The sequence below is a fragment of the Bos mutus genome, chromosome 13 (assembly GCF_027580195.1).
Source record: "Bos mutus isolate GX-2022 chromosome 13, NWIPB_WYAK_1.1, whole genome shotgun sequence".
NCBI lineage: Eukaryota > Metazoa > Chordata > Mammalia > Artiodactyla > Bovidae > Bos > Bos mutus.
The window spans coordinates 39,474,105-39,498,866 of NC_091629.1; the positions used below are offsets into that span (position 1 = coordinate 39,474,105).

At 59.6% G+C, this 24,762-nt stretch overlaps 2 protein-coding genes across 2 annotated transcripts in view; one reads left to right on the plus strand and one right to left on the minus strand.

The window, feature by feature from the left end:
• OSBPL2 (oxysterol binding protein like 2) overlaps positions 1-3,078 on the minus strand; it is a 36,417-nt gene extending 33,339 nt beyond the window's left edge. Inside the window, exon 1 of the mRNA XM_070381453.1 lies at positions 2,945-3,078. The gene's annotated coding sequence lies outside the window, so the exon portion shown is untranslated. The remainder of the gene's footprint in view (positions 1-2,944) is intronic.
• A 16,091-nt stretch (positions 3,079-19,169) lies between these two features.
• On the plus strand, positions 19,170-22,774 carry HRH3 (histamine receptor H3). The gene is made up of 3 exons (XM_014477656.2): positions 19,170-19,425; positions 20,431-20,597; positions 21,585-22,774. Exons 1-3 carry the CDS (start codon positions 19,170-19,172, stop codon positions 22,512-22,514), a joined length of 1,353 nt encoding a protein of 450 aa, XP_014333142.2. The 3' UTR covers positions 22,515-22,774.
• The last annotated feature ends 1,988 nt before the right edge of the window (positions 22,775-24,762 follow it).

A 24,762-nucleotide genomic window follows, 5' to 3' on the forward strand; every position in this document is an offset into this window, starting at 1 on the left:
CCACCTGAGGACCAGCATCACAGCCCTTGCTCAAAGACGCAAGCCTTGCATGCCTTATACCCACACAGCCAAACTCCTAGGAAAAGATGGGTGTTGGCTTTTCACAGGAATACTAAAGAAATCATTTGAAGACAGTATGTTGCTGCTGCTAAGTCGCTTCAGTCGTGTCCAACTCTGTGCGACCCCATAGACTGCAGCCCACCAGGCTCCTCCGCCTATGGGATTTTCCAGGCAAGAGTACTGGAGTGGGGTGCCATTGCCTTCTCCAGAAGACAGTATAAGAATATATAAAATGTTTCCCACATTTCATAATTAGCTGAAGATTTTACCCAGATTTGTATCAAGATCTTTAAAGTCAGGCTGGTTTTAAGTATTATCCAAGACTCGTTCGCCAGCATTTCCTGGAGGGCCTAGATAAGATGCAGTGGTACAAAGGTCAAGTGGCACTTTTTAAACACTGAAATGACACTGCTTTTGAAAATGGCAAGCCAGAGCCTGACCCCTCTGAATACACCTAGGAGGAAAAAGGAAAGCCCTCAGTGCATGGTTTACAGCCTTAAGTTCAGCGCATCAAGCTCGCACAGAAATGAATTCAAAACCACAGGCTTGGGCCCAATAGCTTATCCATCCATGTCACCCCTGCCCCCTCAACTTGCCCTCTCACACAGCGAACATTAGCGGCTTCCCCACTGACTGCAGAACTGGGCATCAGGCAAGGTACTTCAGCAAAATCCTGGATAGCCAGATGGAGAATTACTACTTTATTTCAGAAGAAATTAAACGGTTTCATAAACATTCACGCTCACTCCAAATGAAAATCTATCAGTTATGTGTGCTGCAAGAAACAAAGTTCTGACACACAGTAATGAGGCAATTAAACGTTCCAAAGAAAACCGCTGAAGGGTCCTTGAAAAGGAAAATGTTGGTTTTTAAAAGGCAGTACAGAGAGGTATTTAAGGATGTGGACCCTGGAGCCAGACTGCCTCGGTTCAAATCCCTGCTCTATAACTTACTCCTATGTGATTCAGAGTAACTTACGTAACCTCTCTGCTTCCCTGGTGGCTCAGACAGTTAAGAATCCACCTGCAACACGAGAGACGTGGGTTCGACCTTTGGGTTGGGAAGATTCCCTGGAGGAGGGCATGGCAACTCACTCCAGTATTCCTGCCTGGAGAATCCCCACGGACAGAGAAGCCTGGCGGGCTGCAGTCCATGGGGTTTCAAAGAGTCAGACTCAACTGAGCCGACCAGTACACACTTAACCTCTCTGTTCCTCAGCTTTCTCATGACTAGACACAGGATAATGGAACTAAGGAAGAGTCTTGGAGGCTACTGTGAAAACCACATGAATCAAGTGAATATAACGTGCTTACAGCAGTCCTGGACAATACTTGTCAGGTATTACTGTCATCTTAGGTAAGAGCTTATTAACAGAAGGACAGGTGAAGCAAACAGAAAAAGGAAGCTCTAAGGAGACTTCGGTTGTCCACAGACTGAACGACAGCACCCTGCCAGGCGCTGCGCAGGACAAGGAGCAAGTGCAGTCCATAAGGTTCCTGCCCCAACCAGGGGGCAGAGAGTTAACAACCGTGCACCTGCCACATGTCAGAACTGCTGCAGACAAGCGTTTCATCTGCTGTCTTATCAGCCCTGCCAGGAACATGGTTATGTGTCACAGAGGAAGGAACTGAGGCCAGGAGTGATGGGCAAACACTGCTCAGGGCACAGTCAGGAAGAGCCTTCGCTCTGCCACCAGGACAAGGAGCCACAGTGACGGGGTCCCAGGACACCGCCGCTCCCCAGCCCCACTGGATGGACAGGGCCTGCAGCTCACAGCCAGGCATGCAGCGGGCACCCCAGAGACGTCTGCTGAACTGCACTGAGTGAGCACATCTCCAAATGTGCACAGGCCGCCCCAGCAAAGGGACTAAGGCACAGGCTGCTGCTGCTGGGAGGCCCAAAACTTGTCCTAGACTGACCCCAAGGAGGAACCCAGCTTCCTGGGAGGTGATCCTCACACTCAAGAGTGCCAGGAACATCCTACCACCACCTGGCTGCTTCTCCCAGAAAAATCTGGGAAGATTGATTGCTGATTACCCAGTAGTCTTGCTCTGGGCTTATTAAGTCTCAAGATTTATTCTGCTGATTACTGAAATGTAACTGCAGAGAGAAGGAAGCTTTTAAAATCAGATTACATATCTAACTTATCTAACATATGTGTTAGGTGGAGAGCTCTCTGCAGTAAGTACAGTCTGCTAAGTTGACAAATTAAAAACAAAAGGAAGAGCAGGGGAGGGGGTGGACATGGGCACAAAACCTCGCAGGGCCCAGACAAACCCACAGGTGGTCGCGGGGCAGGGGAGGGGAGGGCAGGAGAGGATGGGCAGGAGAGGGAGGGCTGCACCACGAGCGGGGACACTGGCTCTTCACCCCGTGCCCTTCCAGACTGGTTGACCGCGGACGCCGGCGACCTTAGACACAAGGGAAAGTCGGGGGTCCCGCCACCCCTGCCCAACGCGCCCCCGACGCATCCCTGCCACTAAGAGGGGCTGGAGGGCTCCCGGGCCCGCTCTCCAGTCCACTTCCGGGTGCGGCGGCCGGCTGTCCAGCGCCGGGGCCGCAGTTGCCCGGAGACGCGGGGTCTGGGTAGCCGCCCGAGACCCAGGCCCGCCGCCCCCGCCCGCGGACCGTCCCAGCCGCCGGCAGCCAACTTTCGTTCCAAGTTTCCTCGGACCCAGGACGCGGACGGCGGGCTGGCTGGCGGTGGGAGGCCGGGCGGGCCGGGGCTGGGGTCGAGGCCTGGCCAAGGGGCGGGGGGCGAGAGGCTCTGGCTCCCCTCTAGCCGGGCCCGGCCTCCCTGCCGCCCGAGGCCCAGGCCCGCCCGCCCAACGCCGGGCGCGGTTCCCGGGAGACATAAGGTCGGGGTCCCGACCGGGTCACTCACCTGGACTGCCGTCCCTCCGGCGCCCGCGGAGTCCCGCTGCCCGCCCCGCCCCCGCCCCGCAGGCCCGCGACCCACTGACACCGAGGCGGAAGTGCGGCCGGCCGCCCCGCCGACTGACAGTCCTCGTTCGCCACTCGCTGAGCCCGGCGCCGTCGCGTAGGCCCCCGCCGGCCCAATCAACGCTCGACCCGAGGGCGGCTCTGGGAGGCGGGACTATGCTAATTACCTCGCCAGAGAGGCCCCGCCTTCCGCCCCTCTGGAGTCCGGCCCTTGCGGAGGAGTGACGATGCGGAAGACCAATCAAAGAAGGGAAAGGCGGGATTATGCAGATATAGACGCGAAAAGGGTGGGCGAGAGGAAGGAAGGGGCGTGGCTGGGTGGGAAGAGTTTACAAACAGCGAGTCAGGTGGCCTGGTCGCTGATGCTCCGCGCGCTGGGGCCTCTGCGCCTGCCGCTCCCAACCCCCGGGGGCGGGCGGAACCGGGAGTCACCCTTCAAAAAACTGCCTTCCTCAGCAGCATGCAGGGCTTCTCATCGTCCACCCTCCGTGCCATACCTTTCTCCACTCACCAAAACCTGGCGCCAGTTTACCTTCCTGACCGTTCCCTCCTTTGTTTAAAAGCTTTGGGGGCTCTTACTGACTGTAGTGGCTCCATGGTTAAGCCCAGAAGCTCTGGAGTCAGATCCGAGCTTGCGTCCTTACCAGCTGTGTGGCTCTGGGCAAGTAAACTAACGTCTCTGAGCCTATGAGTACCAAGATTTCTTTTGCAAACCAGGTTTCTCCTATGGAATCCCATCCAAGTCTTAGATCTGATTTGGGGTGAGTGGAGTAACATGAATCAGGCTGACTGCTGAGAGTTACAGCAAGTGGTTCAGGCGTGAGCAGGTTACCCTGTCCTGGCCAGTGAGGGTCAGTACTGGGACTTTCACTGAGGGTCAGATAGCTCAGGCCAGAGGGAAGGCTGAGATCAAATGACTACCCACAGACTTCCACAAAACTAGGCTAGTTCAGTTCAGTTCAGTTCAGTCGCTCAATTGTGTCCGACTCTTTGCAACCCCATGAATCGCAGCATGCCAGGCCTCCCTATCCATCACCAACCCCCGGAGTTCACTCAGACTCACATCCATCGAGTCAGTGATGCCATCCAGCCATCTCATCCTCTGTCGTCCCCTTCTCCTCCTGCCCCCAATCCCTCCCAGCATCAGAGTCTTTTCCAATGAGTCAACTCTTCGGAACTAGGCTACGTGAGAGAAAAATGTAAGTCTGGGGCTACTGATGGGCATCTTGTCACCGTGTGGGGAGGGGCCACCTGGGGACGAGACTAACCCAGATGAAAGCAAGAGCAAACACCCCTGACTCGCCTGGAACCAGCTGCCACCTTGGCAAGCTCTGTCTAGACTTTTCAGGCATGTGCGTGCTAAGTTGCTTCAGTTGTGTCTGACTCTTTGCCACGCTATGGACTGTAGCCCACCAGGCTCTTCTGTCCATGGGAATCTCTAGGCAAGAATTCAGGCATGTGAGTCACCACGTTTTCCTTTCTGCTTAAGCCAGTTTGAGGTGGGACCCTAGAGCCACAAGAGTGCTAACAGACCTCCCCAATCACAGAGCATGTGCTGGGCTCCTGCTCCTCACCGTCTCCACAGCACCAGCCCCCCTGGGCCTTTGCACTGCCTCCTCAAAACACTTCCCCACTTCCAGCTGGGGTACCATGAGGGCAGGCCTTGGCTGCCTCTGCAGCCCCGTGCATATGAAGGTGCCGCCTGTAAATAGTGGGGCACAAGCAAGTGCAGCACAACCAGGGCCTGAACTGCATTTCTGGGCCCAGAAAGCCAGTCGTCCCCATGCCAGGGTCTGGCCCTGGCTCACCGGTGGGCCCACTGTCAGTGGGTGCTGGAGACGTGCGGGGACTGAAAAGGAGCTCTCCCAGCCTCTGCTGAAGAGAAAAGCTGGGAGGAAGGCGGGGCTCAGCCTCGGAAACAAAGGCATTGCCATGGTTACCTCTGAAGAAACCGACTCCAGCAGAAGAGGGAAGGGTGCAGTGTGCAGGCTCCCAAGCCAGGACAAGGACAAGGCCGGTTGCCACGGAGATGCTCCGCAGTTTCCTTCGTGGGCCTGGCCTGAGTCCAGCGCAGGGTCTGTTACTCTGACAAGCCTCTAAGACTCTGACCCCCAGGCGAAGGACATGCTCCTGAGGGGTTCGACCAACCAGCCCACTCCTCAGCCATGAACTCCAGGGGTGAGTGACAAGGGAGTGCTCAGGCCAGGAGACAGGCTGGGGTTGAATGAGCCTCCCGTCTGCCCATGGACCACACTAAGCATGGCCATCTCCGCCCTGGCCTTAGGGGTAGGAGTGGGCTCCAATCCCAGGTGGGTCCCGTGGCTGGGGTGTCAGTTCATCCCCTTCAAACAAATGCAGCAAACTGGGTTCTGAGTGCCAGCTGTTGCTTCCTCTTTCCTGTGCCTTTGGGTTGGAGAGGATTCCTCCCCCAGCTAGAAGCTGCAAGGAGAGTGCCTTGGGACCCGTCAGGAACATTTTTCATGACCTTCACTAGGTCAGGAGGCCAAGTGCAGAAGCAAAATTCTCCAGGAATGGGCTGAAAACTAGGAGCAGGAAAGCAGACAAAGAGGGTGTGGGGCCAGACAATGATGATGAAAGCTGACACTAGTTTCATGTTTGCAACAGCCAATCCAATAGGTACTGTGGGTCATCATTCCCACTTCACAGATGAGCAAACTGAGCCTCAAGCAGGGAAGTGACTCACCCAGACCTGCAATGAGGAAGTGGCCCGACCCGGGGTGTTCCTGCCTGGCCCAGCCCCAGAGCTTGCCAGGAAGACAGAGCCCTGCCCAGACCTCCTGGACTAGGCTCTGCATCTGAAATAGGTGCCTAGGCATTCCTGGAGCCTGGGGGGCACGGCTCGCGGCCAGGACATCAGCTGACTCCTGTCCCGTGGTTGCAGGGGTCATCGCAGTGTCCCCTTCATCCTGAGCACTCAGGCCTAGCTTGGCCCCAGAGTCTCTTCAGGACCCCGGGGTCCCTCCTGTGTGTGCTCTCAGAGTTTGAGAAGTGCTGGGTGTCTGGTCCCACTGCACTTGCTCTCAGATTAGACCAAAATCAGACCAGCCCTGCAGTTATGTCTGCCTGTGACCTTCCCCTGACCCCAAGTAAGCATGACTGGAGCCTCCCTGTCCCAGCTCCTTTTGAATCAGGATCAGGTGATATTGTGGCCCACAACTCCTCTCCCCTCAGTCGCCAACTGAACTCGTGGGCGCGAAGCCCTGCATCCGGGGCTCCAGAGGCCCCAGTGTGGGGGAGCACATGCCCTCACTTTGCCCTCAGGAGGCACATTCACGTGCATCATCCTCCTTCCTTCCATCACTTCAGGAGGCAAAACAGAGATCATCGTTCCCCCTTCAGAGGTGAAACTGAGGCTCAGAGGCCACGAGCCATGCCCCCCAGGCTCCAGGAATACCTGGGCACCTATTTCAGATGCAGATCTGAAGGTCCAGGAGATCTGGGTCAGTGGTCACACTGCCGAGCGGGCCAGCGGAGCCAGCCCTGCCTGCAGCCCACTGCTCTGTCCCCAGCTTCATACTTTCCTTTCCAGCAGATTTCTGAGCCTGGGTAAATCTTTTATCTCTATCTGTGGCCAGAGCAGCAACAGAGCTAGGCATCCCTGGGGTTGCCGACCTGGCCTTTGCCCCTGGGGAGGCCCCCTTGAGGTCACTCCTCTCCCTGCCCACCCTCCTGCTCCACGGAGTGGAAGTTTCCCTCTCCCCTTCTGTGGAATGCTAGGAAATCTTCTGTCTGGATGCATCCTGGGTGAGCAGAGGGTGACTGGCCACTGCAGCGGGGCCCCAGCCCTCACGTGGCCCACGCGGAACCTTCCCCACACAGCTTTCAACTCTCCTCTGCAACGTGACAGCGCTCGGCTTCCCCACCGTCGGAGAAGAGTATTTTTAGTTTTGAACCCACCACGTGGAGAGAGACAAGTTATCAATAGCAGCGGCAAAGGGCTTTTTCTTTTTTTTCCCCATGGCTTTGGGACCTGAGCAATCTGCACCCATTAAATTCTGCCAAAACAAAAAAAAATGTATTCCTCTTATAAACTTTTTACCCTGTGCCTTCCTCGCTGCTGCAGCTTTGCAAACCAACTCTTCCCCAGGTGAATCCCACCCAATTCCACAGTGCTCTGCCCCCAGCCCCTGGGCCTCTGCAGGGGGCCACCTTGCCCCACAGAAACAGGAGAAAGAGCAGAGCAGGGGTGCTGGCCTGGAACAGGCAGGAATGTGGGGCCAGGTGGGATTGGGGTGACTTCTGTGCTGAGAGTTGACATGGCCCCCACTTCCAGCTTCAGTAGGACCCTAGCACTTACTGAGCACATACTGTGTTCCCAGCTGTGGACCAAGTACCTTTGAGTGTGCTGTCTCAGTTAAATGCCCTATTCACCTTCTGAAGGGTTTCCCAAATGAGGTGCCATGGAATCCCAATTCTGGCTGCTATTAGGTGATTCGAGAGGAACGTGTTCCTCTATCAAGCAGGTTTGGGAATGTTATTTAAACAAAGCCAACAAGTGTCCCTCTTCTCAGGGCCCTTCCCACTCTGTTGGGTGTGGATCCCCCAGGACTCAGGAGGGCCTGCGACAGACCCAGGATTTACTTGAACTGACCTTTTTTTCCCCTATGGAATGCCTTGTATGACTCTGAAGTGGCCTTCTACCTTGTTGGGGGGACATTTGGGCCTACTTGGCATCTGCTTTTTAAGATTAGTTAGAGCTGCATATATAAGAAAACCCAGAATAACAGAGGTGTTAACAAAACAGAAATGTACTTCTTTTTCACATGACACAAGCAAGCCTGGGCTGTCTAGGTTTGGCAGGTACTCAGTTCCTACCTTATTGTGTGCTGTGTGCTATGCTAAGATGCTGCAGTCATGTTTGACTCTTCTGCAACCCCATGGACTGTGGCCCACCAGGCTCCACTGTCAATGGGATTTCTCAGGCAAGAACACTGGAGTGGGTTGCCATGCCCTCCTCCAGGGGATTTTCCCCACCCAGGGATCAAACCTGCATCTCTTACATCTCCTGCATTGGCAGTTGTGTTCTTTACCACTAGTGCCACCTGGGAAAGCCCTTATTGTATCACTCTTCTAATACGGGCTTCCAGCCTCAGTGTCACCTCACAACACAAGATGGCTGCTGGTGCTCCAGCCATCACATGCATATTTGACCAGAAGGAAGAAGTGAAGGAAAGAACTAGGGCCCCACCAGGTGCATCAGCTCCCTTTGAGAACCTGTTCCTGAAGATAACACCAGGTACTTCTGTTCACATCTCACTAGCCAGAAATTTATCCCATGCCACTTGGTGGAGCAGTAACATTCTAGCTAAGTGCATTTCCAGTCTGAATAAAACAAAGGGGCTGGGGAAGAACATTATGTGTGGTCACTTGTCAGAGGACCTGTCTACTGGCCTTTCCTGACAGAGACCCCTGAGAACACCCAGAGGATCATGTGTGGCCAGCCCTGCTGTGGCCTGCAGGTCTCCCCCAACATCCTCTGCAGGCTCAGAAATGCAGGCAGATACCTGGCATGGTGTGGGCTCACAATAGCTGCCCGGAAAGAAGGGGCAGTGCCAGCTGCAGAGAGGCACTCTTAGCTCGCAGCCTTTGTACCTGCTGCATGCCCAGCCTGGTGCCAGGCAGGAGCCTTAGCATTGTCCCTGGACTGAGCCCTGGTTTCTCTCTTCCTGGCTGTGCCCTGACTGCTGAGCACTGCCTGCACTGCTGGCCCTGTGCTGGGTGCTGGATGCCATCGTGAGCAGCCATGGGCCCAGGGACTGTGAGGGACCTGCAGGCAGGCAGGGTTGCTCGGGTCCTACTCTCCCCACCCTTCCCAGGGGCTCACGTGGAGTGGGAGAGGTGAAGGCGCATCTGTGTGCAGGGGACCAGTGGGGCAGGTGGAAGAGGGAGGAAGACAGCTTGGGTTGGGTTATATTTAACTTGTCGGAGTGGCCCAGCCAGGGGAGCTCCAGGCGTGGAGGTGGGAGGGGGCAAAGTGTAAACCTGCCCAGGAGCAGGAATGGGGGTGAATCATTCTTCTGCCTGGGAGCAGCCAAGGCCAGTGGGGAGGGGGCAGGTGGCAGCCGCCCCACCTCCCTTCCTGGCAGCTGGCGGTGGGTGGGGATGGAGGCCTTGCATAAGGGCATTTGGGGACTTTTGGAAGTTTAGGGGTGCTGCCCCCCCATTCTGTCCCTGGAGAGGAAGGCAGGGAAGGGGAGAGGAAGGGGCCGCTAGCAGTCTGTGCCAGGCAGTCACAGCGAGGGGGGGGGCCTGCCCCTGAGGGTCGCAGCTGGAGGTGGGGGAGAGGTGGCCACTGTGGTGGGGGCTCCGTGCTGTTCCCTGCTAGCTTCTAAGGAGGGACCCGCATTTTAGTCTTGCACTGGGACCCACACCTTCCGTAGCCATCCTGGGGAGGATTCGGGGCAGGAATTGGTGCCCATGGGGTGCTAGCTTTCCACTTCCAGGGCCACAGGACTTACAGGCAGCCAGCCTGGTGGCTCCGTGCCCTCCAGGCAAGGGGGCTGGCTGGGCAAGCAGGCCAGCTTTGTTCTGGGAAAGAGACAAAGGGGCTGATAATAGGCCTCATGCTGGGCAATTGTGCAGCCTTGCCCCAGCCACTGGAAGGAGGTCTAGCCAAGAGGCCCACAGCCTGGAGCTTCAGCTTTCAGGACTGGGGCCCCCCTGAGACACCCCTGAAGACCGAGTTAGCCTGGCACCTTCCGCCATTCATGGGCCTCGGGAACCCTCGCTGCCTCCTGGGCTCCTAGCTGAGCTCACATAGCAGGTGCTCTGGAGGCCAGCAGGCAGTTGTGGGAGTGGGCTGGGCAACAGCAGTGGGCTGGGGTTTGGGAGGAACCTGCAGCCCCCAAGTCCAGGCTCAGCCACTTGCTCACACAAGACCTCTCCAAGCAGCCTGTTTCCCCAGTGGTGAGGCCCTTGTAGGACCTGAGGGCACGGGCGTGGACCCCTGTGATGAGCATCCAGTGCTCCCAACCCTGTATTCTAGCAAAGGCCCCAGAACCTCCCACAGGCTGATCCCACCTCTGGCCCTATCAGTGGCAGGAGACTGGAATTGGGGACCTCACTACCTCATTTTGAGATAAGTAGTCAGGCCATGGTCTTGGGCAAGGGCCCCCCGCATCTGCTGCCAGGGCTGTGAGTGATGGGATGTCAGCCTGGAGGGGCCACACCAAGGGGAGAGCTGGGCTGGGAGACACAGGCTCACAAGTCGCTGTGCTCCTGGATCCAGCCAGGCCTGAAGGAGGCCCACCACCAAAGAACCATCAGATGCATGCCCTATTGAGCCAAGATTTCCCCGCCCACTTCTCCATGCATGTCAGGGAGACCTCTGTCCATCTGGGTCTGTCCATCTGGGCTTCCCAGTGAAGAGCCTTCCAGTGAACTTAGCTACTTGTTACATGAACATTTCCAGCTCTGCATGAATCAGCTGGTCAAATTTAGAAAATGTGAGAGGATTATGCAATGCCAGGAAAAGGTGGACCCAAACTGAGGTCTGCCAGGGGCGTGCGAGAGGGGGCAGGGGTGTGAGGGAGTCGGGAGGAGTGTGAGGGAGTGGGCAGAGGTGGGAAGGTGGGCAGGGACTGGGACAGTAGGCAGGGGTCCCACTGGGGTAACCAGCACCCAGGGCTGTGGGGAGGGCGCAGGTGGTCCCACTGTGCCCCTACAGAGAGCAAGGCTCTGGTCGGGGGCTAGGACTTTGTGGTTCTGAGTCACAGCCCAACATGGCCACTTTCCATTCGTGGCCCAAGTCAGGCCAGCCTCCCAGCGCAGCCACTGGCCAGCCGAGCCTAAGAAAAGCCAATGGCTTCTGAGCAAAGGCCCCCAGCTCCCAGGGCAAGACCTGCAAGGTGCTGATCCCGGAACCCCAGCCTGTGATCCCCCGGCCCCTGTGTCTGCTGAGCTCACTCCCCACCCCCAACTCCGGCCCTGGTAGAGGCTGTCCACTTGTTTCTATGTTGCAATCTCTAGCTGTGGGTGAGTGTGTGCAGAAGTGTGTGTTTGTGTGTCTGTGTGCGTGTGTGTGTAGCCAATGAGCAACTGAGACTTGTGCCCAGGCTAGGGGAGGGGGCTGATTCTGGAGCAATCTCTTGACCCCATGACCCCTACCCTGGTCCAGGACCTGGTCCCACGTCAGAATCACTGTGGAGGGAAGGGGACACTTCTCTGGCCTGTCCCTACAGGGTGGGATGGAGGAGCCCCACCCCCGCTGGAGTCAGAAACACACCCACAGACACACACCTATGCACGTGTGTGCTCAGACACATACACTGACTCATAGACACACAGCCAGGCCCCCATGCACACATCACACTGAAAAGCACCCAGACACATGTGTACAGAGACACATACACATATATAGTCACAGACACACACAGGTGTACACAAATGTACTTACACACACATACAGACACATGTGTATACACCTCCTCGAGGACTCAGGGGACATCTTCATTAACTGTACCCTCCAGCACTGAGCCGCTCGGTCAGTTATTTTCCTGACAGGCACAGGTTCCCCAAAGGGCTGCCGGAGCACCGGGGATTCAGGGAGTAAACAGAGGTGCGGCTCCGGGACTGGGCTTGTCTCCTGCAGGAAGCAGCTCCCAAAGTAGGCCTCGTCTTCTGAATCCCCTGAAGGCTGCCTTGTGAGGAAGAGAGACCCAGGGCTTCCTGCCCCCCCCATCCCCCGTAGGGTCAGGGCACTGTGCGTGTGCCTGGGGCTCACACCACTCTTGCATGACATACCCACACACGCATGCACACACATACACACATGCTCTCTGCACCCCAGTACACAGCAGTCAGGCCAGATGGGGAGACCTAGAGTAACCCTGGGGGCTTCTGGGAGGGGAAGGCGGTGTGGCGGGCAGGGGTGCCTATGCTAGGAAGAGAAGGAGGTGGCCTGTGGTTCCAGGGCAGGGCCTGAGGGCTCCTGACGGGTTCTGGGGAGGGGGCCGTCGGCCTCTCAGCCTCAACCCCAGAGCAGAGTAGGGCAGTAGCCAGGCAGGTGGTGCCTGCATGGGAGTCAGATCCCCGTGATCCCAAAATGCCCAGCCCAGCGGCCACCCAGCCCCCTGCCCCAGACCAACTACCCTACCCTCACTGTGACCATCCATGGGGAGTGCTTCGCTGGCCCATGAACGGGTGTGCTGCCCCAGCCCAGCGTGCCCAGCCTCAACCCCAGGCATGGGGCTGCAGAATGGACTGGGGTCACCTGGCCCAGGTCATCTCATCAGCATTGTCACCAGGGCCACCCCATCTGGTCACCCCAGGAGAGGCCCAGACTGGGGCAGGAACCCAGCAGGGCAAGCAAGTCAGAGTAAGGTCAGTCAGGATGATGCCTTTGGGCTCTGGCCTGCTGTGACAGTGGTGCTGCTGGGCACAGGGTGCAGCACAGGGACATCCTCTGCCGGGGCAGGGCCTCCGGGGGCAGGCAGATGGCAGCCAGCCAGACGTCCAGACAAAGCTGTGGCTCAGCGCCCACCCCCAGCCCTTGCCTCACACTCAAGACTGCGGGGCTGAGACCACAGCAGGAAGCTTTGGGGTTGGGGTGCAGCTGCAGTGTGGGAGAGGATCTGGGGGTCAGGCTGGGCAGAGCTGGGCATCCCCTACTGCTTACACACGTGGGCCTATACTCACCCACTGCCACAGCCCCTCATCAGAGCAGCCTGTCCACCCTGGCTTGGCTCAGTGATCCCAGGGGGTTTGACACTTACTGTCCAAGTCTGATCAGGATCTGGTCTGCAGGCCCTGGAGAGTCTTGGTGGGATGCACGGCCTATGCTTGGCTCAGGCCCCCAGTCCCAATGACACATGATGCTGCTGATCAGGGCCACGGGCAGCCCCATCAAACACTCCTGGGGCTCCAGGGGAAGATCCCAGGCTGGGACCAGCCCCCACAGCTGGATCTGGGGGCCTCCTGAAGCCACACACCAGCCCACATCCAGCCTCACCCGGGGCTCTGGAGAAGGCACCCCAGAGAAAGGTCTCCCTTTGCTCTTCTTTCCTGTTTTCTCCTTGATTTATGCATTTTTAGTGCATTGAGAGAATCTGCAGAGATGCAGCTGGTTTCATCCACTCCCTCAGCAAAGACTGGACGGCCAACCCTGGGGAGAGGGCACATCCAGAGCCACAGACCGGGTCCCAGAGGGACTTCCAGAGGCACAGCACCTTGTCCTCGGAAAAGAGCGTCACTACCTCTCTGCCTCCCCCAGCACCTCCCCTGGCAGCTTTTCACATGCCCATAGATTACACCTTCTCCAGGGAGCCTTCCTGAGGTCCCTGCTCTTGTGCTAACATCTCTGCGGGCGGGTGCTGTCTGTAGGAGGAAAGGGCAGTGGGTGAGAAAATTTAGACTCAGGATCCGGTCCCCGCTCCGATCAGCTCCCCGGGCTTTCTGTGCTCCCTCCAGCCTGAGCTATCTCCCCTCCCACCACATGGACACCAAGGCCCCAGAGCTCTGTTTTCTGGGGCCATTGATGGCAGACCTTGCCTCTGAGCTGGCAGGACTGGCTACAGGAGGGCTGGGCACAGACAGGGTCGGGAGGGCTGTCAGCCTCCTTCCTGCAACCACCGCTGGGGAGGACCCCAGCCCCTTCCTGCCCAGGCCCTGCAGTCCTGTGCAGAGAGCTTCCCCTCCTCCCTCAGTCCCTTGCCTCACTCCCCTCACCCTCTCACCTCACTCTTGCCCAGGATTCTGCACTCACAGCAACCAGGCACAAGAAGACACAGATGCCCAGGGAGAGCCATCGCTGCATTCCCTGGCCCAGCTACCTCAACTAACCCCCATTCATGAACTTCATCTCAGGGGTCTCCCACTGGGCTCTCAGTGTCCAGGTCCGCTGTTCACCCAGGACCAGGCATGGGCTCCCTGGGCACTGCCAACAAAGGTGCTGTCTGGGGAAGTGGTGGAGGCACATGGGACCCACAGGGGACGACCGCCAGGGGTGGGGTTCCAGTGTCATTGACTATGTCGCTGTAAACGCAAACCATGCTGCCGCAGCTGGCCACCAATACTATCCATGCCAAGCCAATGGGGCTAATTATGGGGCTCTGTTGTCACCCCATCTTCCTTCAGGGGAGTAGACGAGAGCACAGGAGAGCAGCCTGGAGTTGCAGGGAAGAGATCTCAGGGGAACACTCACTCCTGGGAATGAGGTGAACACAGGGGAAAAACAGAAGTCAGTATTTGAGCTCCTGGATGCAGCTCTGTCTGAAGCCCAGTCCCTGGACTTTTCAGCCTTGGCCAACAATAAATATGCCTTTTCCTTAGGCTTTTTTGAGTTGATTTGTGTCATTTGCAGCCAAACCACAACTATATCCTCGTTCTCCTGTCCTCTCCTCCTTCCTGCCATCAGGGCCCTGGGCCCAGTTCAGTCTTGTCCCCGAAGACAGAAAATTCAGCTTTTCTTTCAAAGCGGTGGCCTCAGGAGCCATCCTGATCACACCCGGGCCCTGAGCTCATCAGGACGCAGCCAGAGCTGGCTCAGAATGTCACCAGGAGAGAGAGAGAGAAAAAAAAGGAAGACATGGAGCAAAAACAGAAAAATCTGCATTCCCATATTCAGATGAGCTTCTGCAGAATGAGTGAAAGTGAAGAGGAGTCACAGCACTCGGCCCCAGAGTGCTGACAAGCACCCTGGCAAATGCGCCCTGGCTGGAGAATAGGACAGTTGCCCGCAGCGGGTCGCTGGCAGCTCCACTGTCCTCATTATTTCTCATTAGCGGTCTGTGTCACCACGCAGCAGGGCAGGGCTCTGTGGGCTCTAGCCAAGGGCAGGCGGTCCCATGGAGGAAGGTCTTCCAGTGGGGCAGTTGGAAGCAGAGCCGCTGCCTGGGGACAGCGTGGGGCGGCTAGCACAGTGAGCCCCAGAGCAGAGACCGCACACACAGAAGTCTGCACCACGGCCGTTGGGGAGATGCCCGAGAAGAGGCTGGTCTCGGTGGGGGCGTCACCTGCCCTCCTCTCAGCAACATCCCTGTGGAGGGGCCTCTGAGCAGCTCACATCTGTGCGGTGGTGGGGAGGCGGACAGCCCTGTGCCGCGGCTGGTCTCCGGGCCTCAGCTGGTGCTCAGCCCCTCCAGCCTCCACTCTCCAGTCCACAACCTCCTCGCTGTAACCTCTGCAGTTCTCAGAGGTCTTCCTGTGAGAGTTACCACAGTGCCAGGAGGGCCCTGATCCCGCATATCTCCCAGCCACTCTGTGTACCAGCAGCACCACCTCCCCCTGCCGACTGGGGCCAATTAGCCCTAACAGAACCGAAAGTCCTCCTCCTGACCGTTGCTCCCTGGGTCCAAGGGGCTCAAAATGCCAGGGAGGCAGCAGTGCCCCCCCCCAGCCCACTGTCCTGGCACCCTCCATCCCCTGCCTGGGGTCTTTTCTCTCTCTGGAACGCCCAGCTATCTGACACACTCATCGCTTAACTGCTGTGTTACGCTTCCCTCCCTCCATTAGAATGCTTGATACTCTGATACTATGTTGTTGTTTAGTCGCTCAGTCGTGTCTGACTCTTTGCAACCCTATGGACTGTAGCCTGCCAGGTTCCTTTGTCTATGGGATTTTTCAGGCAAGAATACTGGAGTGGGTTGCCATTTCCTTCTCCAGGGGTATCTTCCAACTGAGGGATCAAACCCACATCTGCTGCATCAGCAGGTGGATCCTTTACCACTGAGCCATCAGGGAAGTTCCCTGATATTTAGTAGGAGCTCAGTAAAACCTGGGCTTCCCCGGTAGCTCAGCTGGTAAAGAATCCGCCTGCAACACAGGAGACCCGGGTTCAATTCCTGGGTTGGGACGACCCCCTGGAGAAGGGAACAGCTACCTACTCCAGTATTCTTGCCTGGAGAATTCCATGGACTGTATAATCCATGGGGCCACAAAGAGTCAGATACGACTGAGCAACTTTCATGGAGAAGGAAATGGCAACCTACTCCCGTATTCTTGCTTGGAGAATTCCATGGACAAGGAACCTGGTGGGCTACAGTCCATGGGATCACAAAGAGTCAGACACGACTGAGTGACTAACACTTTCACTTTCATTAAAACCTTGTTGGGTGGATGAATGAATGAATCAGCCAGTCAGTGGATAGGCTTCTCCTCTGTGAGGGCTTGCAGGGGGTCTGATTTCTCTAATCTAGGGCTTATGTGGTCGGGACATTGCTTCCTTGTTGGACTGGACATTTTGAATCCCAAATGCTGGCTGTTTTGATAAATGGAGAAACTCAAGCTGCAGGCCATAATCTCCGAGGATATCCTGGTGAGCTGAGAAGAGGGGCCTATGTCTCCTACCCTCAGCCAGCCTTTCCCGGTGTCTTGGGGCGGTTCCTTGCCATTCTGGGGTTTGAATACCCGTCCTTGGGACAGAGACCTCAAGGCAGGAGGCTCTGTGAACAGCCACGTGGGGACCTTCCTCATTTATCCCAAACTGCCTTGGCCAAGTTGGACCCAGCACAGAGGACTCTAGGTCCCCGTCCACCCAAAGTCAAGGCCCCAAGAGTTGGTACCTTTGGTGACCTCAGAGGCCTTGATCTCAGGGCTGGGCCAGGAGTGTGGCCATTAAGAGAAGGGTCTCTGTTCTTGTGTGACTTGGGCTGGTGGCTTCCTGGGCTCTGCGCAGGCTGCTGGTCCTATCGCCTTGTAGGGCGAATATGGGGGCTCATGAGGTCATGCGTGTATGTGCCGATAGGGGGCGCTCACCGCACACAGCCACGGCCAACCTCAAACCTCTGGGCCAGCTGTGGCCTTCCTGCTTCTGATGGCCTCCTTTCCAGGTCTCCACACTCTGAGTAACTCCCCCAAGGCACACAGCTGGGTCTCCAGTGCCAGGGTCTGAGCTGAGTCCACCCTCCCCCCATCACATCCCTGCTCCAGCTGCTGTGGTATGAGACCACCAGGGAAAGCTGGAGAACACTGACACCATATGGAACTTGACTGAGACTGTAAAGGGGTTGCCCTCTGCTCAGACACCCCTCGACTCAGCCCTCCACCCAGGACAGCAGCTGAGGCTGGGGAACAGGCTCCCAGCCAGTGAGGAGAGGGCCAGAGCCCCTCTCCAAACCCCCATCCAACTCCATCTCCGGAGACCTGGGGAGGGGGTGGAGGTGTGCCCACAAAGCACGACTAGCCAGAGCCGGCCCTGGGATGCCCGTGGCTGAGCACAGGGACGTGAGGTCCTCACCCAGCACCAGTGACGCGGGAAGGCTTAAACGGTGGGAGTGCCTGGCTGCCCACTCTATGAGCTCTCTGCCTTGGCTTGTCTACCCACCAGCTGGTGCTTGTTCCTGGTGCAGGCTGGTCCACCATGAAAGTCGGGGTGCAGTCAAGGGGAGCTGAGGGAGCCTGTAAGAGGGGAAAGACTGCTGGTAGTGGGGAGGTACTGAGAGAGGGCTTGGGTGCGGGGTGGTGAGCTGGAGTCTCAACAGCTCTCCCCCAGCATAAGCTGCAAGATGCCATAGAATCATCACGCATCCTCTGGGGCTGGGGTGAGGGGCTGGGGTCTCCTCCCTGCAGTCAGCCCTGGGGAGGGGGACAGGGAGCCCAGCACCCCTCCCTCCCCAAACTTTCTAAAGCACCTCAGGGCTAGAGGAGGGATATGTCCCAGCTTGACCAGGAAGCTGATGTAAGTGTGGGGGTGCCTGTGAGTGCCAGCATCTGGGGTCCCTCTGCAGCCCCTCCCCCAGCCTCCCGTCCCTACCCCCATGCGCAGACGCGCCTTTCTGTTCTGAGGCTTCCGCGGATGTGCGCCGCTGGCGACTGAGCGGAGTCGCTGCTTCCCTCTCCCTCGGGCTGTGTTCCCTCGCTGTCTGCTGTCTGATGTGTGTGTGTCTAACTGCCGTTCGTGGGTCCCCAGCCTGACGCTGGGTGGCTGTTTCCCTGGTCTGTGGGTGTCTGTGTGTCTGCCTACGGGCGTGTCTGTCTGTCTCGCTGTGTGTGTCTCGTCCTTGACCCTGTCTATCTGAGCGCTTGTGCCTGGGGGAGGGGGCGCTCCCTCCTGCCGCTCTCCCCCCAGTCCCTCCCGCAGGCGCTAACGCAGCGCGCCGCCTTAGCTGCGCCTGGAGCGCAGTGACCTCGTCTGTCCCCGCATCAGCGACCTCCCCACCGCGCTGTCCACCGGGGGACCCCGAGGCTGGGTGCCAGGCCGACGGTCGCTTTCCCCCAGCCTACGGCCCCCTGAGCTCAGGGTGGGCACGCTGCCTTCCCGGCTGGGTTCGCTGGTTCCCCATCTTCCCTTATGTAACTCCACATCTGTCTGCGCCTTGCAGGTCACCCTGGACCCTGCCCTGGGTCCTGCCCAAGGGAAAGTGAGACCCAAAGTCCCACGCATATGGGGGGTGGAGCAAACCCCTGACCAGGGCACCGGCTATAGGAGACCCCTCCCATCCTTTCTCCTCGGGAGATTCCTTTCTCGGAGTCTTGCTTGCTCGAAGGGTGAAACGAGGAGGGGGTCCCGTGGGGGCAAGTTCCCCTGAGCGCGGATGCAGGAGTTTCCCCTCACTCCCACTCCGGACCCCCTCAGGCGCCCCAGATCCCGATGAGAGCCAGCCAGGGGTCACTGGGACAAAGGACACGGGGCAGGTCAAGCGGCCCAGAGATTGGCTCCTGTGTGCGCGGGCGGTTGATCGCAGGCGAGCCCCTAGCTCGGGCGCCCGCCGTGCCAGGCTCTTCGCCAGCCGGCGTGCGCACTCGAGCTGGGGCTCCGGCGGCCCGGCGGGCACGCGGCGCTGTCCGTGGTGCTGCCGGCGCCGGGCGGGGCGGGGGCGGGGCGAGGGCGGCAGCCAATGGCGGGGGTGCTGCGCGGGGCGCCGGGGGCCGCGGGCTGGGCGCGGGGCTCACTCTGCTGCGCGCGGCACTCCGGGCGCACGGACGCTCAAGCAGCGGCTCCGGCTCCAGCTCCGCCCCGGGTCCGCTCGGGCTGCAACGGTCGTGCCGCTGGGCCGGTTCGGCTCAGATTCCGGGCCGGGCTCCCTGGGCGCGGCCCGCCCCGACCCCCGTCTCGGCGCCCGCGGACCATGCGCCGGGCACCCAACGGGGAACCCAGCCGGGCCGAGAGCCCGCAAAGACCAGGCTCCCGGACCGGGGCCACTCCTGGCCGCCCGGCCGGCGGTCCGCACCCTGCCCCGCGCCCCCGCGTCCCGTGAGCCGGCCGGGCCATGGAGCGCTCACCGCCCGACGGGCCGCTGAACGCGTCGGGGGCGCTGGCGGGCGAGGCGGCGGCGGCGGCGGCGGGCGGGGCGCGCGGCTTCTCCGCCGCCTGGACCGCGGTGTTGGCGGCGCTCATGGCGCTGCTCATCGTGGCCACGGTGCTGGGCAACGCGCTGGTCATGCTCGCCTTCGTGGCGGATTCGAGCCTCCGCACGCAAAACAACTTCTTTCTGCTCAACCTCGCCATCTCCGACTTCCTCGTGGGTAAAGCCCCCAGCCCCCTCCAGAGTCAGGGGCGCCCAGCCGGGTCGGGTCAGCGGGGATTGGAACGTGGACCTAGGGTGCTTTTCCTCGGGGACACACCCCGCTAGGAAGCCAGGCCTGGGTAGGGTGTGTCCAGGACTTTGGGGAGGTGGGCACAGGGGAAGTTCCTTGCCTCCCGGGCCCGGGACTCGGGCTGGGGAAGGACGTCCCCGGGGAAGGGGTCCGAAAGAGCGGGCGCTCAGCAAGGCGCAAGGCGCTGAGGCCACGGTGCAGCGCGGGCTCTTGCGCCGTAGCCAAACAAAGGCTGCAGCGGACTCAGGACGCGGGGAGGGCGCTGGGGGGAGGCTGGGGGGAGGGGACGTGGAAGGGAGATTTTTAGAGCCGTGTTGGGGGAGGAGGCCGCGGGGAAGGGGGGGTTGGGGAGATGCTCTGAAGAGCGCGCTCTCACGTGTCCGTGCGCTGCTGCCGGCTGGAGGGGGGGCGGGGCGCAAGGAGGGGGCCGGAGCGCCAGACACCTGTTGGGGCTGAGAGGAGCGTCTGCCAGCTGCTCAGAGCGGTGCTTGGCGGTGGGAGCCGCCCGCATGGCAGCAGTCAAGTGCCCTTTGAGTCCGGAGAAATGTTTTCCCGGCTTCTGAGCTGATGAGGAGGAGCTGCCCAAAGGCCAAGATAGGAGCTGGGGTGCAGCGGGGCAGAGAGGAAGGAAATTCTCTTTCCTTCCTTCAGGCACTGGGAGGACTAGCAAAAGGCCAGGAATGACGCTTTGGGTCTCCTTGTGCCCAGTGGGCCCTACCGCTGGAGCTTTTTCCTGCTCCCAAGTCCAGGAACACAGTGGGGCTGGAAGTGGGGCAAGGGTTGGAGGCCAGGTGCAGGGCTCAGAGCATGCCTAGGAAGGAGGCGGAGGGTGGATTGCTGGTCCCAGAAAGGGGCCCATTATGTGACCCCATGTCCTGCTGTGGGGGGTCTGACCCCAGGCCCCTGCCCAGCCATGGCCCTCCTCTCCCACAGGGGCGTTCTGCATCCCACTGTATGTGCCCTATGTGCTGACCGGTCGCTGGCCCTTCGGCCGGGGCCTCTGCAAGCTGTGGTTGGTGGTGGACTACCTGCTCTGCACCTCCTCTGTCTTCAATATCGTGCTCATCAGCTATGACCGCTTCCTGTCGGTCACCCGAGCCGTGAGTCTGGGATATGGGTGCCCATGTTCGCTCTCAGGGGGCAGGGTGTCCAGAGGCGGCCAGGAGACGCACCAGGCAGGGGGTACGGCCACTTCTGAATGGGCGGTGCTGGGTGGGCTTGGGGTCTGCTCACCTCAGGCACTCTGTAGCCACCTGCCTGCTCAGTAGCCGTCTGCTGCCAGTAGGACTGGTCCTGGTTTGGGCAGAAGGGGCCGTGTGGACCTGAAGGATGGGGTCACTCCAGCCTCCACCCTGGAGCAGGTCCAAAGTCCCTGGAACTAAGGGACTATGTGGGGCCAAGGGCCCTTGGTAGAACCTCCCCACGGGTGTGTGTGTGCCTCAGAAAGACAGGCTCCACGAGCTGCCCTGGGTGTGAGAGGCCACACTTAGGGACCCTGGACTGCCCACACTTCCCATGTCGGAGTCACGCAGGCACAGGGCTGGCTGCAGCACTGCAGCAGAGGTCAGTCTGGTGCCATCTCCTCTGACGGCTCTGCCAGGCTCCCTCTGCTGGGGCTGTGTCTGTCCTAGTCTAGGGAGGCAGCGGGTCAGGGTGCAGAGAGCGTGGGTTTGGAGTCAGCTCTGCCTGTGGAGCCCCTCCCCCTGTGGTCTTTCCTGCCTGACCTGAGCCATCAAGAATGTGGGGGCCAGGGTGGAGCAGCCATGAAGATTAAATGAGATGATATCAAAGATGCCGAGCACAGAGCAGGGCACACGGCAGGTCCTCAAAGGACTGGACAGTGACGTGACTCCTGGGGAGCACACAGCTGACAGGCAGCCTGGCACAATATTAGGATTCTGAGGGGCGGTTCTGAGCCCATGGGAGAGTCACAGGCCTCAGCCTACCGGGGGTTCATGGAGGATAAGGGAAGGCATCTTTGCTGAGGAGAGCCCTGCACAGAAGCCTGGAGGCTGCCCAGAGCTCTGGGCGGCACTGTGCCCTGGGCTCAGTCCCCTTGCCTCCTGACCCAGCGTGTCCTGCTGCAGGTCTCTTACCGGGCCCAGCAGGGTGACACGCGGCGGGCGGTGCAGAAGATGGTGCTGGTGTGGGTGCTGGCCTTCCTGCTCTATGGACCCGCCATCCTCAGTTGGGAGTACCTGTCTGGCGGCAGCTCCATCCCCGAGGGCCACTGCTACGCCGAGTTCTTCTACAACTGGTACTTCCTCATCACGGCCTCCACCCTCGAGTTCTTCACCCCTTTCCTCAGTGTCACCTTCTTCAACCTCAGCATCTACCTGAACATCCAGAGGCGCACCCGTGTCCGGCTGGATGGAGTGCGCGAGGCAGCCACCACCGAGCTTCCACCGGAGGCCCAGCCCTCTCCACCGCCTGCCGCACCCAGCTGCTGGGGATGCTGGCAGAAAGGGTGCGGGGAGGCCGTGCCGCTGCACAGGTACGGGGTGGGGGTCAGCGAGGTGACCCCAGGCCCTGAGCCAGGGGAGGTGGCCCTCGGGGGTGGTAGCGGTGGGGGTGCCGCGGCCTCGCCCACCTCCAGCTCCGGCAGCTCCTCAAGGGGCACCGAGAGGCCTCGCTCACTCAAGCGCGGCTCCAAGCCATCCGCGTCCTCAGCGTCCCTCGAGAAGCGCATGAAGATGGTGTCCCAGAGCATCACTCAGCGCTTTCGGCTTTCACGGGACAAGAAGGTAGCCAAGTCACTGGCCGTCATCGTGAGCATCTTTGGGCTCTGCTGGGCCCCCTACACACTCCTGATGATCATTCGGGCCGCCTGCCATGGCCACTGCATCCCCGACTACTGGTACGAGACGTCTTTCTGGCTGCTGTGGGCCAACTCGGCCGTCAACCCCGTCCTCTACCCGCTGTGCCACTATAGCTTCCGCCGGGCCTTCACCAAGCTGCTCTGCCCCCAGAAGCTCAAGATCCAGCCCCACAGCTCCCTGGAGCACTGCTGGAAGTGAGCTGGCCTTCCACGGCACAGGATGCTTGAGGCCACTGCCACCCCCTCGAGGCCCTGGGTTCCTGGGCAGCTGGGCCTTCACGTCCACCTGGCCGCCCTGCAGGCGTGTGCTCTGCCTTGTCTCTGGCCCACCCTAAATGCCATGGCAGCCTCTCAGACCATCCACTGGCAGTGGAGGCAGCCTGGTAGGCGGCTGGAAGGGCCCCTGCTGTGTGAGCCAGAACGATGCCACCCAAGTCCTGCTGTAGCCCAGGAGGGACAATCCAGGGCTCCCAGCCACTCTGTCCACCCCCACGGACAGTGTGATGGCCGGTCGTGTCCTTGCTTTTCACAATTACTGCTCAGTGTCCTTCCCAAAGCAAGTGCTTGGCGTGCGCTCCAGGCCTCTGGGGCCAGCGCACGGCCCCTGCACGTGCACACACCTGCACACGCCTGCACACCTGCCCTGTCCCAGACAAGCCCTGGCTGCTGGCTTTGCTGCTGTCCGTCCCCTGCTTGTGGCCGGACCTGGTCCTTCATCCCTCCTCCCTCCAACTTTATCTGCTCCCAAAGTGCCAGGTGCTCCCCAGGAACCTTGCTCGCGGCAGGTCTCTGCATCTCCATTCTGGGTGTTTCAGGAAGACGGAGAAGAAGAAAACACGTCCATGAACTCGATGTTCCTTAGATGTTTAATCAAAAGAGACAAAACTGCTGAGGAGCTCGGGGCTGGATTGGCAGGTGTGGGCTCCCACGCCCTCCTTCCTTGTGTGTGCCGCTTCTGGCTGAGCCGAGCCAGCTTCTCTGCCCACCCCACCCCCAGCTCGGGTACTGGGCCCCGACTGGAGGCTCTAAGGGTGGCCGGAACCCCAGACACCCAATTGTCCAGAAGGCTGTCCCTCCCACTCCATCTGCTCAACCAGAGTTTCCTGGTTGGGGAGAGGGAAACAGCCGAGCCCCGAGAGTCCTCTCAGGGCAGTCGGAGGAGCCCAGGGGCCAGGTGCCAAGCCCAGCAGAGGGGCCGCTTTGCCGCATCCCATGCACTGGCTGGCGCTCTGCATGCTCTGCTCCCCGCACACCTGCCGTGCTGCCCCTGCAGACCCTGAAGTCCACACAGTAAAGTGTATTTTTTTATTGGTGCTGATTCCTGAGGACTTCATGGGGGTGGCCGAGCATTACTTGGAACCCACGGGGACACAGGAGCACCCAGGCAGGCATGAGAGGCAGGCCTGCCCCTCCCCCTGGCCTCAGTGTCTCTTCAAGTGGGGGAGGGGGCACTGTGATGGGGAGAGAAGTCAGCAGTCATACGAGGGTTTAACCCCAGTATGGGACACGGTGCCCCAGCAGTGCCCCGCCCGCCACTCTCTCTCACTTCAGGCTTGAAAACAGATGGCACAGCCCCCACCTGCTGCAGCCTGCTTGTCCCAGGACAGGGGTTTGCACTGTTCTCAGCCATGGGGAGCTTTCAGGGGTGTGGGGGCTGGAGCCGAGCTCAAGAGGACGACGGCCCAAGGCAGGGAGGCATCTCTGGTAGACTGGCTTCCCGGCCACGGCCTGGAGGCGGGACTGAGTGTGATGGACGGGGACAGGGAGAAGGAGACGGTGCTGGGTGAGCCTGAGCCCATTGGGCTCCACAGAGGGTCAGACATTGGCCCAGCTGCCCAGAGCCCACTTGGAAAGAGGGCAAGACCAGCTCAACCTAGGGGTGACATAAACATGGGTGGGTTAGATGCCACTGCCTCCAGGAAGCTTTCCCTCCTTTCCAGCCACGAGGGCCCTCCCTGCCCTGACCTCACGGACACCCCCTGCTGTGCTGGCACAGCGTCCATAGTCCTGACCACGTTCTCTCTTCCTCTGGCTGAGAGACACTCGGTGGCCTCAGTGCCAGCGTTATGGCTGGGTGCCGTGGCTCCCGAATCCAGCAGTGAGGTCCAGACAGTGCTCCGACTACAGCAGGAGCACACAGCTATTCACAATGTTTAAAATCCACAGTCTTCCTCTTCTAGACATTTTCTCATCAAGCTGGTACTCCTTCCCCTCCATGATCTCTGTCCACCAGAGAGACCCCTCTGGTCTGGGCAGGGCAACAGTCTTCTTAGTGGCCCAAGGGAGGGCCAAGCCTCAGGTCCGCTCTGGGCCTGGGCACTGTCGGGAGCTGAGCACTGGGAGCGGGGAAGTGAGGCAGGGTCGGCAGAGGCCACCCGCTGCCTGTGGCCAGAGCCTGGGGAAGCCCTCACAGCCCTGGGCCCTGGGGTGAGGCTGGCCACTGACCT

Coding starts and splice junctions, on each gene's coding strand:
- HRH3 (XM_014477656.2), top strand. CDS start 19,170: ATGGAGCGCTCACCGCCCGACGGGCCGCTGAACGCGTCGGGGGCGCTG. Junction 19,426..20,430: donor CATCTCCGACTTCCTCGTGG/GTAAAGCCCCCA, acceptor CCTCTCCCACAG/GGGCGTTCTGCATCCCACTG. Junction 20,598..21,584: donor TCCTGTCGGTCACCCGAGCC/GTGAGTCTGGGA, acceptor GTCCTGCTGCAG/GTCTCTTACCGGGCCCAGCA.